Consider the following 12,808-nt stretch of genomic DNA (forward strand, 5'->3'; position numbering starts at 1 on the left):
AAAGGCAGCAAAAAGGTTTGTAAAAGGCTGTTGTCAACGGCAACCAACTAAGGCCACTGGTGAATCATGGAGGGGAGATGACTCCATTTGGGAGGAGCAGGTGTGGACTCAAAAGATGGGAGACTTCCCTCCCTAAATGGGTTTACTTTCCTTGCCGCTACACCTTTTGCATGGAAAAGTGGTGGCTGACACTCATTAGGACTGGTAGGGCAGAAGACAGGGAGCCACCCAACAGCAGGGGGAGCCAGAGCCAATCACAGCTCATTCTCATTTTGCCCCATCTTCCTGTAAGAATGAAACTGAGAATGAGGAGGGGGAAGCTAACAGTCAGGGCCACCGTAAGGCAGGCAGGTGGGAGCTGGATGAGGGCAGGCTGAAGCAGGGTGGAGAAATGCCCCTTTTGCTCTAATAGACCAGCCTCCACTGGCTTACCAATGGGCTACAGCCCCCTCCACTTTGAAGCTTCAGAACCATATTCAAAGGGCATCTCAAATATGCTACCTTGCCTATCTGTGCCTGAATTTCCATGGCTAGGATTTAGCAAGTTTCCCAGCTCTTTCAGGGACTCTCCACCACAGCCATCATGGTAGGCTTGGTGCAGTTTGGACACTGGCTGAAGCAAGGGAGGTTTAAACTATTATTCTGTTTCATTCCCCACCACCCCTATCTTCCTCTTGCTCCAGGCCTTGGCTTCCTCTAGCTGTTGCAACCATCCAGTTCAGATTTCCAAGGCGGCAATGGCTGTTGCTGCTGCCTGCTGGCTATTTTGGTGCTGCAATCTGATCCCTCGCCGGAGTCTATTTTAGCACCTTGGAGAAGTCCCCAGTGCACGGAATTCCACCTCTTTACAGTAGAAGAGTGCTTCCCCCAAAGGCCAGAGGTTGCTCTTGCCTGTCTCTGGGATGAACACATCCCTCAGTCCTCATTTTCCCAAGCATCTTTGTCCTGTTTCCCTCCCAGCTTCCCTGCCCCCCTCCTACAATACAGGGATTTTTGCACACAGTTTTGCCTGGCACATGCATTTTTTCCAAGCCATTTTCCCCGTTATAGCATCTTTTTCTGCCTTGGTTTTAATGGGGAGGAAGGTTGGGATATAAATTCAACAAATAACATTGCTGTGTGTTATTTTCACAAATACATATATATGTGTGTTTTAGCAAGCCATTTCCCCTAATATAATGCATGTCATTTTCAACACACACACACACACACACACACACACACACACACATATACACACATGTTTGTATAGTTTCCCCATAATATTTGCATTTTTGAATGCATACGTTTGGTTGGAGAGATGCACCGCAAAACTCAGAGAAGTATGAATTTTGAAAGATTACTGCAATTTCAGTACATGTCTTGGGTGGGGAAGGATGAATTAGGCAGATACATTTAAAAACAAACAAACAAGTGGAACTGATTTATCCATAATATTTAGCAGATCCTCTTGCCTTAAAGCTGAATGGCACATTAGGTTACATACCCAGGGGTTTCCCAAGCATTTTTTTCATCTCAGAAACACTGTTGATATAATTGCAAGGAAAGGATCAGAGGTCAGGAAGTGGGTAGCTGTGATTAAAATGTTGGGCTAAAATGGGGTTCAAATGCCCCCCAGCCACAAAGCTCAGTCACCTTGGGCCAGTCACCTTGATGATAACCTCTAAATACACAGGTATGGGAACCATTTTTATGAAACTGTGCCAGGTAAGTATTTTAATGCATACATACATAGATATTTTATTTCATGAAATTTATATACCACTTGATTGTAAAACAATAACTGCCTCAAAGCCCTTTATGAAAAGAATAGGACTGACATTATCTGTTAAGAACAGACGAAACAACTATTTAAAACATTCTTTTTTAAAAAAAAACAAAACCAGCAATAAACTAAAAGCTAGATTAAAGCACATGTCAGCATTCTACCTAGCCGGATAAGTTTCTATCCGGTCCGAGGAGAGTACAGGGGCCCGAAGAGAGTACAGTGAAGGTGTTTGCTTGGTGTCAATAGGCAGGGAGTTCCAAAGCATGGGGGCCATTACACTAAAAGATCTATTTCTTACAAATGCACAACAAGTATTGTGTGACGTCTGTGATGGTGCCAGGTCTGACGATTGAAGTGGTTGAGTGGGCATATATTAAATTTAGGCATTATTTCCATGAGAAATCCCAAAGTGATATGCAATATGATGAAAGCATATATTACAGCTGCAAATATAAAAACACCTGCATGTATAAAAACTTTTTTTTTTAGCAATTCTCTATATTTAAAATCAGGTTAATAAGGAATATCACATAGATGAAATTGATAACGTGCCTCTTCACCCTTGCAGTCACCAAACTCTGAGGAAGTACCCTTGGCTGCACATTTCTGGCACTAGAATCTCTTGCAAAGCTGTTGCTATGGTGAGTCTGTCAATCAGAGAGCTACACAGACTGATCAGTAGTGAGGAAACTCGGGAGATCTTCTCTTGGTGGAGAGAGCCATTGTAACCTGGAGTGTCTGTAGCTTTAACACACTGCATTATTATTATTATTTCTTTATTGTTAGTGTTTTAATCCCCTAATCCTCCAAGGAGCTCAAAATGGCATAGAACAGCAAAATCCCCCTTTTCTCACAACCCTGGGAGAGAGGTTAGGCTGAGAGCCAGCGACTGGACTGTGGTCATCCGTTGAACATTGTGACGGAGAATTTGAACCCAAGTTCCTCAACCCAAAGGCTACCCCTCTGCCCCCTAGCTCCCTTGCAGCTAGCCCAAGTGGCTAGTGTTGGAGTAGGACCTGGGAGACCAAAGGTTCAAATCCCCACTGTCTCTCTCAACCTAGTGTTTTTTTTGGACTCAAATTCCCAGCAGCCTCAGCTACCATATTCAATGGTCAGGGATGACGGGAGTTGAAGAGCCTTAAGTGTAAAGAGATATTAGATAGGCGTTCCCGCTTTGTAGAAGCCTGAAACCCTGCAGAACTGCTGCCAGCCAGTGCTGCCAGTACTGAGCTATATGGGACCAGAGGTCTGGCTCATTGTAAGGCAGCTTCATATGTCCCTAATTCCCAGATGAAAAACAGGAGAGATGAGCTGCCTGTAGGCAACAGGGACTTACCCAAATTAGAAATTGACCAGGCCAGCAAAATACCCACAAGGCTTGAGTGGGGAGAGGAGGGGTGAGGAGGCAGGAAGCTCTGCAGCTCATCAGTGACCTTGCATTCAGAATGCATAGCCCAAAGCATCACAATCGGCTCGATTCTGTGCAGAAAGCAAACCACTGGAAAATGAAACCTACTGACGTGAACACCCTATTAAATGTTCAGTGTTTCATAGCAGATTTGTGGCTTAGCATGAGCGACTGCAGCACTGCACTGGAACACAGGAATCTTGCCTTACAGTGAGTCAGACTGCTGGGTTCGCCAAGCTTATCTTTAATGCTGCCTGGCAGAGGCTCTCCAGCAGGGGAGCCCACTATCTGAATGGCAATGTGGGGGGAGGGCTGAAGAGATCTCGGCCCCTAGGAATTGGCTCCTATGCTCTCCATGGTTTGAGATTGGGGACTCACCCAGACCTGTCTGCAGATGCTGCTGGGGATGGAACCTGGGACCTTCTGCATGCAGTGTAGGTGCTCTGCCACACGGACCTTTGCTCCATCAAGCTCAGTTTTGTCAACTCTGACTGGCAGTGGTCCTCCAGCGTTTGAGACTGGGTACTATCCTGGATTCCCCTGGAGATGCTGCCTGGAATTCAACATGGGACCGTCTGCATGTGAAGCAGTTGCTCTGTCACTGAGCTAGGGTCCTTTCCAGGGACTTGGGAAGCAGCCTTATACCGAGTGAGGCCACGGGTTCATCAAGTTCAGTATTGCAGGCACCGACTGCCAGCACCTCTCCAGGGTTTCAGGCAGGGAATCTTTTGCAGCCGTAACTGGATATACCGTTATGGATTGAAACTGGGACTTTCTACATGCAAAGAAGATGGTCTTACTACTGAGCCACAAGCTTTCCCTACTGAGTTGGTTGTATCTTGAAGAGCTGGTCTCTGTCCCTTACACCTCCTTATCTCAGAGATTCCTGTGCAGCCGCTTTTCCCTCCCTCATTGCTCTGAGAAGCTGGATTCCGAGTAGAAATTGGAGTAGGGGCTTTTAGTTCGGTCCCTGTTTTAACACCAACCTACTTAATTCACACTCCCAGGACATCTCCTGATCCACTTTCACCACACTTTGCATCATTTTTATAGCCAGTGTAGTGTGGTGTAGTGGTTAGAGTGTCAGACCACAGACATAAAAGAACCACCCTCAGGATGAGGCCAATGGCCCATCTGATCCAGCATCCTGTTCTCACAGGAGCCAACCAGATGTCAGGTGCAGAATTCAAGTACAAGAAGGCTCTCCTTCAGAAGCGTTGCTGCTGTGTTTCTTGGAGTGAGGAAGGACACAAATACAATCCGTTTGCAACAAGAACAGCAATCCTGAAATTTAAATTTAAAAAACCCAATCTTTACTTTGGAAAGGGGGTGGGGGGAAATAAAGAACCAAAACTACAATACCCAGCATTCCTGCGCGGGTTGGAAGGAAGTGCCTTTAAGGTCTGAAACAGCTGCAGATAGAGGAGACGAGTGGGAGGCTGGCGGTCAGGCTGCTTTGCTCTCCGCTTCACTGGGATTCCCGTATTCCTCGTCAGAGTGAAGAAGAAAGGCGGGCAGGGTAGTGCGCCCGCGCGTGTGCTTTTGCAGAGCCCGTTTGCAAAAGGGAAGCAGGACTGCAGAGGGGAAAGAACGAAGACGCCTCGGGCACGCGGGGAGGTGGAGGATGTTGCCGCTGGCCAGTGGGACTTTCTGCAAAGTTTGACCCGCGCCTGCAAGTCACCCGATGTTGTTGCAGCAGCAATCAAAGAGCGGGTCGGGCGTCTGGCTGTTTAGTTCTGTCCCCAGCCGAGGAGAAGCGTCGGAAGCAACGGATCAAGCACGCGCGTAGAAATACTAATAATAATAAGGAACCGGGCAAGCAGCGGGTTGTGGTGGGCGAAAGATGGAGCAGAGTCGCGCGGCCGCCGGTGCGGACTCTCCTGCTGCAGAAAGGAGAAGAGCCCGCGGCCGGGGATTCCCGCAAGCGCCAGCCTAGCGCGCTGCGAGGGGAGGGAAAAACAAGATACCCTTTGCACAAAAAATATCAAGCAAACCAACAGACACACATGCACACATAGATACGCACATAAACCACCCAAACCGTGTCATGCACTGATAAGTCATTTGCACACACACGTCTGTTTGCTTATATTGCTCTCTGACTGCAAAAAAGGCACCCTCGTATACACATTTTATTTGCGCGGCGGAGTGGGGGTGCTTCTGCAGCTACAGTTCTGGAGGGATTTGTGAATGACATTTGGACGATTAATTCTTAAAGGTGAAACGGGGTAATATGATAATATCTCATATGCACACTTATGCATCCAGCTAGCTTTGTGGTGGGCTCAGTAGAGCTGAATGGGGGGGGGGGAATGAAATAAATACGTAAAATAAATTAACTCTATACCCTCATTGCAATAAATCTTCAGCGCTTTTGCAGAGCGTTCCAACGTTCGCTGGGGGCGGGAATAGGAAGCTTCGGGATGACAGACCCGGGCGAAGAGCATCTGAAACATTCCCCTGCCTCAGAAGCCTTGCCTTGAGAGTCTCCTTTTGCGCCACCTTGCCTGATCTACCCTTTCTGTGCCTGCTTGTACCCGCGCGCACAACGCGACTGCGGGCGAGGGTCTCCCTTCTTTCCCTGGGCATGGCTTGCAAAACGACTCTCTTCGGGTGACCGGCGGTGGCCCGCAAGGAAAGAGAGGGAGGAAAAGGTGGAGGAGGAAGAGGAAGGCGCAAGGCTGCAGAGAAGATCTGAGGACACGGCTGCGGGCGAGGAGAGGGAGGAGACGAGAGCGGCGGCGGCGGCCACAGCAGCTGCAGCGTGATCGTCGGCTGCAAGATTGCACAGGGGGGAGAGGAGGGGGGGTCGGCGTTGGGGGGAGGGAGGAGGGGGGCAGCCCATGCATGGCTGGCTTTGCAGGTGGTTCCCCCTCCCTCCTCCTCCTCCTCTCACCCCTCTGTATCGCTCAGGTGGGTGTCATTGGAGATGTCACGGAAAGCGATTATGAGGTGCGGTTGGGTCACTAAAGGGGCGATTCATGCGCAACGGGGCTTTGAGGGTACCGGGGGGCTGCCGGGTTGGGCTCCAGCATCCAGCTGCGGGGAGCGGAAGAAGCAGCAGCAGCAATCACAGGAGCAGCCTCCGCCGCTAGTGCCAGAGCAGCCCCTCTCAGCATCAGGAGACAAAACTTTACGCAAAAGTTTCCCTCCTCTATTTGGTCTTTTTAAATATATGTATATAGATATCTATATATATTAAGGGACTTAAATTCATCTTCCTTCCCCTCTTGGGGCGTTTCGAAAAGTAAGGCATCGCTGATGTTTTTAGAGGCTTAAAAAATAAATAAGTTTTTCTTCCCAGGAGACTCAACTTACCGATTGTGTTTTCGACACAATCCAGCCACTTTTGAGCATTTATAACAATTCCTCCTCGATTTAAAAAAGGGAGACAATTGAAGCACGTGCTTCTGTTGAAATCTAGTAAAACTTTTTAAAGTGTTTGGCTGCTGGCTAGGGCCCATATATTTTATATTTAGAAGTGACTTAATTAGGTACTATAGTGTGTGCGATTGTGACAGAGAGGTTTCTGAATTAGCTGCCTTGGTGTTTCGTTTTATTTCTTAATTATTTTTGCTTTACTGCCCAGCGGAGGAGACTTTGAACATTCTGAAAGGAAGGGAAAGAAGGATGGTGTGTGTATGTGTGTATCAACATAAGGGATGAACTAGAAGAGAATAGTCCCTGGTCCTTTCAGCTACCCTAAGGACTCTCAACTGGGTTGTTCTTGGTTGAGTTATAGCTAAGATTTCTTGTTTAGAAACGAGGGTCTTGCTTGCTGCAGTGAAAAAGAACACTGTGTTATCCAGAAGGCTTACCATATTTTGCTGAGCAGTCCTAAGCCCTAACCATCTCTTTTCAGAAGTGAGCCCTATTGAATTCAGTGGGACTTACTCCCAGGTAAGTGGAGGATTGCCACCTTAGGCGGCTATCCTATAACCACATACTTGGAAGTCAGTGAGACTTGCTTTCAGGTTGCCATGGTTAGGACTGCATTGTTAGAGCGTGCCATCCCTTTTTTTCTTCCAGAGGTGCCTTTTCATCAGGTGCATGAAGTCATAAATGTGACAGAACGAGGTTCCAGCCTTCAAAAGGCTGCCACGATAAATTGGATACTTTAATTCATAGACTTCTTTTTTAGTTTGATGTTTTCTCTTTAACTAGGAAGAGAAACTCATTGAGTGCATCCATTTCCCTTTTCTTCTCCTCCTTCATAGATTTTTCTTTTTAAGTGCAAAACAGGGCAAATTTGATATGTTAGTAAAACTCTTGTGTTTTATTATTTCTTGAGCTATTTCTTGTGGGTCGCTTTTCTTATAAAAATCAGTGAAACATGGGGGAGGAGGGGTAGAAAACTTTGTTATTTGTTAAAACTTACTATTGGTCTTTTCCTTACTGTGGTGTTGTGTGTGTGTGTGTGTGTGTGTATGTGTGTGTGTGTGCTTAAAGTATTTTATTCCTTTTTGTTTTTACCAAGGGGAAGTTGGGAATGACTGCATGTCAGGAAGTGAAGTGAAAACTCCGCGTTGTCTATGAGAAGCTGAAGAGACACACCAAAAGGGATGGATTTATTATTCATATAGACCATCAGCATTCTGCTTTAAAAGGATTTTTTTTAATCCAAAGAAATCTATAGAAAGGGAATAAAAGGCCAAGAGTGCATTGCAAGAGTAAATAACCGACTGCATTCGAAGAAAGGAAGGCTGAAGGAAAATCAAACAATACCAAGAAATATTTATTTGCTGAACCTGCATCTCTTTTATACACAGTTTTCCTTCCTTATCCAAAATAGTATTTATCAGACTTTTGCCTGCCATTGCACAGAAGTTTACATACCCCAAAGGCCCCACTCACGAAGAAAGCGCTGCGAAATCTGTTACTCCAACAAATAGTGGGATTCAAATTTATATCTATATGTGTATATATAGCAACACTTTTCCCACGATGACTCTTCTATCCTATGGATATCGATTTTGAGATAACAGATGAGGATTGTTGCCGCCTTTTGGAAATCGTGCTGGTGTTGTAGGCCATGGGCTGTATTCAGAGTATTAGCTGCAAATCAAAAGGTTTTCGGGAGAGTATTACTGTCATTGAAGTTAAGGCCTCCATCGACCCCGTCCCTACCAACATTGATGAGTCGTCCAGTGTGGTTCTGAGATACCGGACCCCACACTTCCGGGCTTCTGCTCAGGTGTTGGTGCCTCCTCTCCCCAGGAAAGAGACCTGGATCGTGGGCTGGATCCAGGCCTGTAGTCACATGGAGTTCTACAATCACTACGGGGAACATGGAATGTGAGTGGTACAGTATCGGCTGCCTATATTAGATTTAACTTGGGACGAGGCGGTTATGGTGCCTGGGGATTTGGGGGGAGGGGGAGGGACTTGTACCCTGCAAGGATTTTTTGCCAAGGGGTGCAACCTGCTGTACAATTGGCTAAGGGACCATAGCTCAGTAGCAGAGCACCTGCTTTTCAGGCAAAAGTTCCCAGGTTCATCCCCCAGCATCTCAAGTAAGACTGGGATGAGTCTCTCTATTTAAAACCCCAGAGAGCTGCTGCCAGTCCTTGTAAACATTACTGAGCTAGATGGACCTATGGTGTGACTCAGTATACGGCTCCCTCCTGTATTTTAGGATGACGGTCATAGCTCAGTGGTAGAGCATCTGCTTTGCATGCAAGTGTCCCTGGTTTGATCCCTGGCATCTCCAGGGAGGGCTTGGGCTATCCCTTGCCTAACATTCTAGAGCATAGGTAGGCAACCTAGGCCCGGGGGCCAGATCCGACCCACTCGCCTTCTAAATCCGACCCGTGGACGGTCTAGGAATCAGCGTGTTTTATTTAAAATGCATCTCTGGGTTATTTGTCGGGCCTGCCTGGTGTTTTTTACATGAGTAGAATGTGCGCTTTGATTTGAAATGCATCTCTGGGTTATTTATGGGACATAGGAATTTGTTCATTTCCCCCCCCCCCCAAAAAAAATTGTCCTGCCCTCTACAAGGTCTGAGGGACAGTGGACCGGCCCCCTGCTGAAAAAGTTTGCTGACCCCTGGTGTAGACAATGATGAGCTAGAGCGGGGGTGGCCAACTCCCAAGAGACTGCGATCTACTTGCAGAGTTTAAAAACTGGCAGTGATCTACCCTCTTTTGGGGGGTTCAGGTTAAAGTTGTTGAGTTTTTCTTAGGGAGGAGGAAAGCCCCCTTTTGGGGCGGTTGAGGGCAACAATGTTTAGCTTTTTTTAAGGGGAGCCAAAGCTGTTGAGCTTCTTTGGGGGGGAGCCAGTGATCTACCAGTAATCTACCAAAGGCGTCCAGTGATCTACCGGTAGATCACGATCTACCTGTTGGACGTGCCTGAGCTAGAGGAACGAAGGTTTTCTGACTTGGTATAAAGTAGCTTTCTACGTTACCTATCCTCCTGTCACTGGTGGCACCCAGTTTTGTAAGGCAGGGTTGTCCCTCATTATCACCCTCCCTCCAAATCCAGTGCTTCATTTCTCTTCATAAGGTCACTGGAACCGGCCTTGATACCAGGTCACAGAATGCCTGCATGCCTGCTCTGGCTATGCCTGACTCTCCAGCCTCCCAGGTCTTTCTCCTCACCTGCTCTGGGATTTCTTTAGCGGGACATGCCAAGGATCAAATCTGGGACTCTCTGCTTGCATAGCACTTACTTGCCCTATCACCATTGATCTATGGCTCCTTTCAACACATTTCACCTCCCAGCTGTCCCGTCTCTTTCACTTATGTAAGAAAAAGCAATTTTTGGGGGGGAGGGTGTCGGTGAATAGGGCTAAAAAGTGTCTTCCCCTTTCTGTTAAGGGTCAAGTCAGTCCTAATCTGTATAGGTCCTGCTTTTTGGTCCTGCTGGGGTGTGATGGAATGTTGGGGGGAGGAATGGAATTCTTTAAACCAGCTTCTTCTAATAGCAAACTCAGCTGGTGAGTACCAGTGGGACTGTAGCCAAAATTGGGCATGCTGAGAAACATAAGGGATAATATCAGCATGCTCAAGGAAAGGAACTAAAGTTTTGCAAATGTATAGCAAATCTTTATGATGAAATCCCAATGCCCTCCTCAAATAGCCCAATTAGAACCAAGAATTCTTAGTGGTGACACAGAAGAATAATATCTGCTCTGGGAGAGGAAGTGAGAATGGAATGGAGTACCCTAAGAAAGGGCATGGCTGGCTGGAAGCCTGAACAGGACCACTCCCCACTGCAACCTTTTGCTGCAGGCCATATTTGTAGGTGTATATTAGCTGTGTGGCTATCATTCAAATGGCCTGTGTTTTGATCCCTTCCTGTCATGGCTACTGCAACAACCTGGCAGTGAGTTTAGGGGAAAGTTCGCTTCCTGCATCACCAGTAGTGATGGGACAGAAATCAGATTCTGTTCACGTCTGAAGGGGAACTTACACTAATTAGCACTTCCTGAAACAATACGAGAACCAGAATGTAGCCATCCTTTGAACTTTACATTTCTCCAGATTTTGCAATGAACTGTTCCAATCAAATTATGGGTACAAAAAACGCATACAACAGGGTAAAGTGTGCATAAAAACACCTTTATTAGTGAAAACAACATAAAAAAATACATTGTGTTAAGGGAAAATTGGTTTGCAAAAACTGCCCCTTAGGCAAGATTGCATAGCAAAAATGTGAATGTGAATTGGAGAAATGTGCTCTGAAATACTTATTAATTTTCATGATGGTCTTTTTAATCGCAAAGGGGGTGTGGTAATGCGAAAATCTTAATTTAAGAATTGGGGAAAGTGAGAGAAACCGAAATGGACGGATTCACTCATCCCTAATTGACAGTTCACTGGCAAGGCTGTCCAAGGAAACTTTTGGGTCTTTCAGCGCAGGAAAAGGCGGCCTTCTGCTTGTAGCAAGTTTCCTTATCTGTTCTCACACAGGGGATCAGCAGAGGAAGTCGCCAGGGGCCCTCTTCCTACACTGACTCATAGCCTGCTCTACTCTCTGAGAGGGTCTCTTTTTAACTTTCCATGTATGTATCCGTATTCCACCCCCTCTCCCACCCCCAAGGAAGTGGGGAGTCTCTGTGGCACTGGAATCCCATTATGCCCAGGGCACAAGCAACTCTTATGGGGATAATCCATTTTTGTTAATATTTAGGGCAGGCAACCCCATTCATCCTCACTGCAGTCCTGAGATGGAGCTTAGGTACCTCCTTGCCCAGATATCTAAATATGAAATTAAGGCCCTTCAGAAATTTAAACAGCTATATTTCTTAGAAATCTGACCTCCTTCCTCTGAGTCTTTAAAATCTGAACTAGTTGCTTTACTTGCAAGTAAAGCAAGTTTGTTTGTTTTAAATAAAGTCATTATTGAATGCAAATGGGGGACACCTCCAGATGCCTCTGTTTCGTCCTCGGGATTATTTCCCAGGTCCTGGGTGATTTGGGGTGCTTTTGCGGCACTTTTGGTCTGACTGGACTGTGCCCTTGAACTGTGATACCTTTTGCTTCCCTGGATGGAGGTATATGCAAATCTCTGGCTTCTGAGTGGCTGAAGAGTAGCATATGGTATAGGGCCCTTAGAAGGAAAGTGTGGCCCTCAGACGGAAAAAGCTTCCCCCAGTCTAGCTACAAATGCATCATGCTCTTGAAGTTCTTTTTATATTGAGATTAAATTTATATTCATATTTAAATTAAATTAAATCATTAATACGCTGCCTCATCTTTCAGAATAGCCCCTCTCCCGCAGGGCAGCTTGACAACATAATAAAACCACACAAGTTAAAGCTATATAAAGTATCAAACAACACACTATTATCAATAATAATAGCAGCAACAGCAGAACATTTGGCATCCCAGTAAAAATGGTGGCCTTTGCCTCTTACACACCCTCACTAAAAGTTGTCATGCATAAAATATTTTTAGAGCCCCCTGAAATGATATCTCTTAGGTGAGGGCATTCTACAACCATGGGTCTGCCACAAATTATAATTTTCCAAAACATCAAATACAGCAGGATCTCATTTACCCACCTATTTTTATTTAATTTTTTTTACCTCCTCCAGCCAAGGGTTGGGAAACCAAATGTAACCTGTTGGCCCTCACTGTCCTTACTGCATCCCTTGCTGGGATGTGACCTTGAAAATTATCATGACTCTTGCTTGCCTGGATGGAGGACAGAAGGGTGGGTGAGTTTGTGTAGAAGCCATCCCACTGTGCAGTTTTCAAATTCGCACCCTCTTTGCTGCTCCCATTTTTGTTCTGGCCCCGCCCACCGCTTTCCATGTGAGTGTACTTAGAACAGAGGCACCTGTGAGGGTGTGGCAAGCGAAGGGGGCGTGGACTTGAGGAGAGCCCTGAAAGGTGAAGGGGGTTGTGTCCCCATCATGCATTTACAGTACTCTTACCCCTTTTAGCAGTCATGTGCTGGGAATTCTAGCTCTGTGAGGGGAGCTCCTAATAACCCACAGCAAACTATTGTTGGCACCCATCTGTCTCGGGAGACGATGGAGGACTGTGAAGTGAAACCATGAAAGTTAAGGACTCATGAGAGTTAAGGTGGCAACCAAAACGATTCTCCCTATTCTCATTACACTAAAACTCAGGGACATCAGGGAGGCAGAATGTTGGAAGATTCAGACAGAAACGTAATTG

The 12,808-nt window shown here is 46.3% G+C and overlaps 2 protein-coding genes across 6 annotated transcripts in view; one reads left to right on the plus strand and one right to left on the minus strand.

Annotated features, from left to right (window-relative positions):
- Positions 1-4,676, minus strand: part of PLPP7 (phospholipid phosphatase 7 (inactive)) — a 33,811-nt gene extending 29,135 nt beyond the window's left edge. Inside the window, exon 1 of the mRNA XM_035112649.3 lies at positions 4,539-4,676. The gene's annotated coding sequence lies outside the window, so the exon portion shown is untranslated. The remainder of the gene's footprint in view (positions 1-4,538) is intronic.
- A 389-nt stretch (positions 4,677-5,065) lies between these two features.
- FAM78A (family with sequence similarity 78 member A) overlaps positions 5,066-12,808 on the plus strand; it is a 28,784-nt gene continuing 21,041 nt past the window's right edge. The window contains exons 1-2 of one of the 5 annotated variants that reach the window (XM_088664821.1): positions 5,066-6,128; positions 7,654-8,471. In XM_088664821.1, coding sequence (XP_088520947.1) covers positions 8,209-8,471 — 263 coding nt within the window. In that variant the 5' untranslated portion in view covers positions 5,066-6,128; positions 7,654-8,208. The remainder of the gene's footprint in view (positions 6,129-7,653; positions 8,472-12,808) is intronic. The other 4 variants (XM_060270200.2, XM_088664820.1, XM_088664818.1 and 1 more) reach the window with 4 other exon arrangements.

This window comes from Zootoca vivipara, chromosome Z2 (assembly GCF_965207765.1).
Source record: "Zootoca vivipara chromosome Z2, rZooViv2.hap1.1, whole genome shotgun sequence".
Lineage (NCBI taxonomy): Eukaryota > Metazoa > Chordata > Lepidosauria > Squamata > Lacertidae > Zootoca > Zootoca vivipara.